At 40.5% G+C, this 5,011-nt stretch overlaps 1 protein-coding gene across 5 annotated transcripts in view; it reads left to right on the top strand.

Annotated features, from left to right (window-relative positions):
* PSIP1 (PC4 and SRSF1 interacting protein 1) overlaps positions 1–5,011 on the top strand; it is a 53,544-nt gene that overhangs the window by 28,451 nt on the left and 20,082 nt on the right. For all 5 annotated transcript variants that reach the window (XM_006165316.1, XM_027767053.1, XM_006165317.3 and 2 more), the window contains exons 4-5: positions 604–708; positions 2,030–2,092. In XM_006165316.1, coding sequence (XP_006165378.1) covers positions 604–708; positions 2,030–2,092 — 168 coding nt within the window. The remainder of the gene's footprint in view (positions 1–603; positions 709–2,029; positions 2,093–5,011) is intronic.

Below are 5,011 nucleotides of genomic sequence, written 5' to 3'. Positions count from 1 at the left end.
ATTTTTGCTATAGGGCACGTGTACTCACCAGACAGAAAGTGAGAAATCACTCCCCGGGGGGATGGCCATGCCTCAATCCCTTCTCCTCCATTCTCCTCTTGGGATCTTGGGAACGCACGCACACGCGCCTGGCGTAAGTGTCAAGCCACCGGGTCCAGGACGTGAACTGCAGTCGACTACATGGGAGTCCGGTGACATAGCCATTACTCTAACTGCTGGTCCCTTTAACTTTCTTACACATGGACTTTGATGTTTCATGAGTACATAATTTACTACTATGTAGGGGAACCAGCAGTTAGCGTAATGGCTATGTTGTTGGACTCCCACGTAGTCGACCGCGGTTCGCGTCCCGGACCCGGTGGCTTAGAACTCAACGCCGGGCGCGTGCGTGTGCGTGCCAAAGATCCCAAGAGGATAATGGAGAAGGGATTGCTGTGTGACCATCCCCCCTGGGGGGTGATTTCTCGCTTTCTGTCTCTGTGTCTCTCTCTGTCTGGCGAGCACACGCACCCTATAGCAAAAACCTCCCCCCCCCCAAAAAATTTACTAGTACGTTAAGGTAAAACCTTACTTTGTGAAATTAATGGAGTTAATTTTTCACAGGCATCAACTAAACAGTCAAATACTTCATCTGATGTTGAAATTGAAGAAAAAGAAACTAGTGCTTCAAAGGAAGATACTGATCATGAAGAAAAAACAAGCAATGAAGTATGTTTTATTTCTCTTTCCTTTGTAAACCCATTTTGTCAGGAAGAAATTGTAAAGTGAATTGACCATGGCAAAGTAGAAAGTAGTCTTTAAATATCTGAAAAATGAGTAAGGAAATGTTTAAGGCTTATTTCCTTCTGTGAACATTAAATACAATATTGTTAAATAATTTATACTTCTTTAAGAAGTGTAGATTTTTTTTTTTCTTTTTTTTGGGAGAGGTTTTCTCTATAGGGCGCGTGCGCTCGCCAGACAGAGACATAGAGACAGAAAGGGAGAACTCCCCCCCCAGGGGAGATGGTCACGCCACAATCCCTTCTCCTCCATTCTACTCTCAGGATCTTGGGCACGCACGCACACACGTCCAGTGTGAGTTTTAAGCCCCTGGGTCTGGGACTTGAACCGCGGTGCACTACGTGGAAGTCCAGCAACAGCCATTATGCTAACTGCTGGTTCCCAAGAAGTGTAGATTTTTTAGTCGAAGTTATTTTTGGTACAAAACACAAGATCCAACTGTAAGATGGTTGGTATTGATTTTTTTTTTTTTCACTCTTTCACTAAGGATTATTTCATTATTATTATTTTTGCTATAGAGCATATGTATTCAGTGGAGAAAGAGGGAAAGTAAGAAATCATCCCCCAGTGGGATGTCCATTCTACAATCCCTTTTCCTCTTTCTCTTCCCAGGACTCTGGGTATGCATGCACACTCAGCCAGCATGATTTTCAGGCCACTGGGTTCAGGACTCAAACCATGCAGTCAGCCATGTGGGTGGGATCCAGCCACCTTAACCTCCACACCACTGCTGGCTCAGTATTAGAAATATTTTTTAAAGAGAGGTATCATGGGATGGATGTAATAGAGAGGGCTTTAGACTGAATTTTTAAAAATAGGTAAAATCAATATTGGTCGATTTCTAACCATTGAGTTGGATATTCATTTAGCCCTTCTAGTCCTCATGAAATGGTTAGCTGATCTCTATCCTACCTGATCTCTATCCTACCTCCCTCTTAAAATTCATAGCCCTAAAATTTAGGATTCTATTGTAGAAAAATTTGCTTTATAAATAAAAATGGACAAACTACCTAGGGTACTAATAGTATTACTTTGTATGTGATCTGAAAGTGGAAATGCATTTTTTTCTCATTGAAGGTATTCTGTTCGTTTCGTAAATGTTAAGACTTTCAGTGTTTGTTTCTTCAAAGATCAGAAAAAGCAAATTTCCCCAGCACTTTTAGCAAAATGTGCTTGTGACTTTAAATGTAAAAGTTTTCTTTGTATAATTTATTAATTTTCATTTGTTTTGTTTGTTTTCTTAAAGGATGTGACTAAAGCAATTGACATAACCACTCCCAAAGCTGCTAGAAGAGGGAGGAAGAGAAAGGTAATTTCTCTTTTAAGATCCACAGGGATCTTAAAGGAATTTTTATTTTAGTTGATTGAGGAAAAATAGAGATTATGAGACCACATTTAAACTTAACCTTTTTTCTAAACCCTGTAATTAATTATTGAGTGGGAGAGACTGTGTGGGAGGAGGCAAAGGGGGAGTGTATTTTGACAGGGTCTCCCCATTAGGCCATATTGTGATCCTCCTACCCTAGCCTTCCTGTCATCTGGGATCATAGGCACAGGCTGCTAATAAGCCAGACCTGTTTTGGTTGGACCAAGCACCTTCCCAGTTGAACCACTCCTAAACCCTTTTATCTTTTAACAGGGTAGCTTATGTTGCTTACTTAGCAAAACTTTCCTAGTGATATAACACCATTAAGATAAGTTTAATAGTAAAGGAAATAATATACCCATTTTTTATTCTCTGTAAAGTAGATAATAATGTATACTCATTATTGAGGGGATTAAATGATTTAACACAGGCAAAGTATTTATAATAAATAGTGGTACCTAAATACTGGTAAGTGCTATGTAATAGTATTGTCTTCTATTGTGTTATTTCACAACATTGCTGTGTCAAATGAGAGTGAATGATAGTATAGGGCTATGTATGTGGTAGACCTAGTTAATGCGAGTTTCTCCTTCCCTCTGTAAAATGTGTTCACACCTTTTTTCTGACCTATGTATGTCTCCAACTGTTGATAATATGCCAAAGATACTAGTAAAACCAAGAGTCCAGTATCTCAGGAGGAAGTAAAATACAAAAACAAATAATCACTCACAGCTTTTTATCTCCTGTTGGGGTTGTGTGGAAAGACATGTGATAATTTAAAAAGATTTTAAAATACAGCCACAATTTTCTCAGGCTGGTAAAGGGTGGGGGGAGAGACACGTTATGCAGTTTGAATAGTATATACAGAGGCACAGAGAAAATTTCATTTCAATAATTTTTTAATGGTTGCATTTCAGTATTACCAGACTATAAAGTTTAAGGGAAATTAGTACCAAAAAATATAATAATAATCCCAGTGTTACCCTGAAGAACTAGAATTTAAAGGTGAGAAGCCTTTGAGTCATTTAAAATTTTAGATGCCTCCTTCATTAAGAGTGTTAAAGGAAGGGAACCAACAGTTAGCATAATGGGTACGTCGCTGGATTCCCACGTAGTCGACCGCAGTTCACGTCCCGGACCCGATGGTTTAGAACTCACGCTGGGTGCGTGTGCATGCGTGCCCAAGATCCCGAGAGGAGAATGGAGAAGGGATTGCGGCGTGACCATCTCCCCTGGGGGGTGATTTCTCGCTTTCTGTCTCTATGTCTCTCTCTGCCTGTCTGGCGAGCGCACGCGCCCTATAACAAAAACCTCTCAAAAAAAAAAAAAAGTGTTAAAGGAGGTTATAGGGTTCAGCATTGGATCTGACCAACAAGACTCATTCACTGAAAAACTCATTGAATTTTAGTACTAACTTTACTGGCCCAGGCATGAAATTGAGCAGTGAATAAGGAAGAGACAAGGTCTCTGTACCTGCTGGGTTTTACATTTTTATTGATACAGAAAATACATACATAAAACAAGGTTAGAATATGTAGGTGGTTTGGGGTTAAGGTGGCTTGATCTCTCATGGCCAGCTTTGCAGTTCCAAGTTTTAGTCCAGCAGTTTGAAGATCATGCCAGGCACATGTGCGTCCTAAAATCCTGGAGAAGGAATTGTGGCATGGCCATCCCCCCTCTACGTGATTTCTCACTTTCCTCCCCTCTCTCCCTAATATGAGCTATATATAGCAAAATCTTGACTGTGCAACTAAGTTACTAAAGACCTTTCTCACGGGAACCAGCAGTTAGCGTAATGGCTATATCGCTGGACTCCCACGTAGTCAACCACATTTCGCGTCCTGGACCTTAAAACTCATGCTGGGCGCATGTGCGTGTGTGCCCAAGATCCTGAGAGGAGAATGGAGGAGAAGAGATTGCGGCGTGGCCATCCCCCCTGGGGGTGTGATTTCTCGCTTTCTGTCTCTCTGTCTGTCTCTGTCTGGGGAGCGCACGTGCCCTATATCAAAAATCTCTCTCAAAAAAAATAAAAAGACCTTTCTCAGGAGTTGGTATGTGATTAGAAGGACAGGAACTTTACAGCAGATTTTTCAGTGGTGTAAATGAGAGATGAGATGTAAGTACTTTCAGAGGCTAAAATGATTGTTGACTGGACGGTGATAGTAAAGGGAGAGGGACAACCCCAGGATATTGGCTTAGATGAGTAGATTAGAGAGATTAGATCCTAGAAACGCAGAAGAAACTGGTGTGGGGTTAAAAAAGCATGGGGAGAAGGAAGTAAAGGACCTCTGGGAGTTTGTGGGAAGAGAAATATTATCACCAAAAGGGAAAAAGATAAAAGTTAAGATGCAGTAACTGGTATAAAAATAGAATAGATAAGGTCAAGGGAAAATGTTTATCAGAAAGAATACAGAAATCAGAATCTAGAAGGATTATAATAGGGAGGATAGAAGATTGCTTTCTCAAAATCAAGTCAACGGAGAATAAAATGTTAAGGTAAAGTTGATTTGTGCTTTTGAAATCTTCCAAGGAGCAAGAACTGCCACAACTTAACAGATTTGCATTGAGGAAAGGGCTTAAGGTGAAAAAAATAGTAGATGCCTTAGTAACTTTTTGCAAGACTTGGAAAGATCAAAGATGTAGAGTCAGTATAAATATGTAAGTATGTGCTAGATGAGAGAGAAGGGTGGGCACATTTTGAGGAATCAACAGGAAGGAAGAGATAAACATTTTAAATGCCTCTTTAACATAGAAGGGATGGAGGTAGAGGAGGCTATAAGAATTTCTAGGGAAGAATTGGAAATGAGGGGAATTCATTTCTGGTGGTCTCAATCTCCTCTTTCCCATCCAGTTCACAGCAGG

This window comes from Tupaia chinensis, unplaced genomic scaffold (genome assembly GCF_000334495.1).
Source record: "Tupaia chinensis unplaced genomic scaffold, TupChi_1.0 Scaffold143888_1, whole genome shotgun sequence".
In the NCBI taxonomy this organism is placed as follows: domain Eukaryota; kingdom Metazoa; phylum Chordata; class Mammalia; order Scandentia; family Tupaiidae; genus Tupaia; species Tupaia belangeri.
The sequence above is the reverse complement of the archived record's forward strand: the minus strand, read 5'-3'. Positions and strand labels throughout refer to the sequence as shown.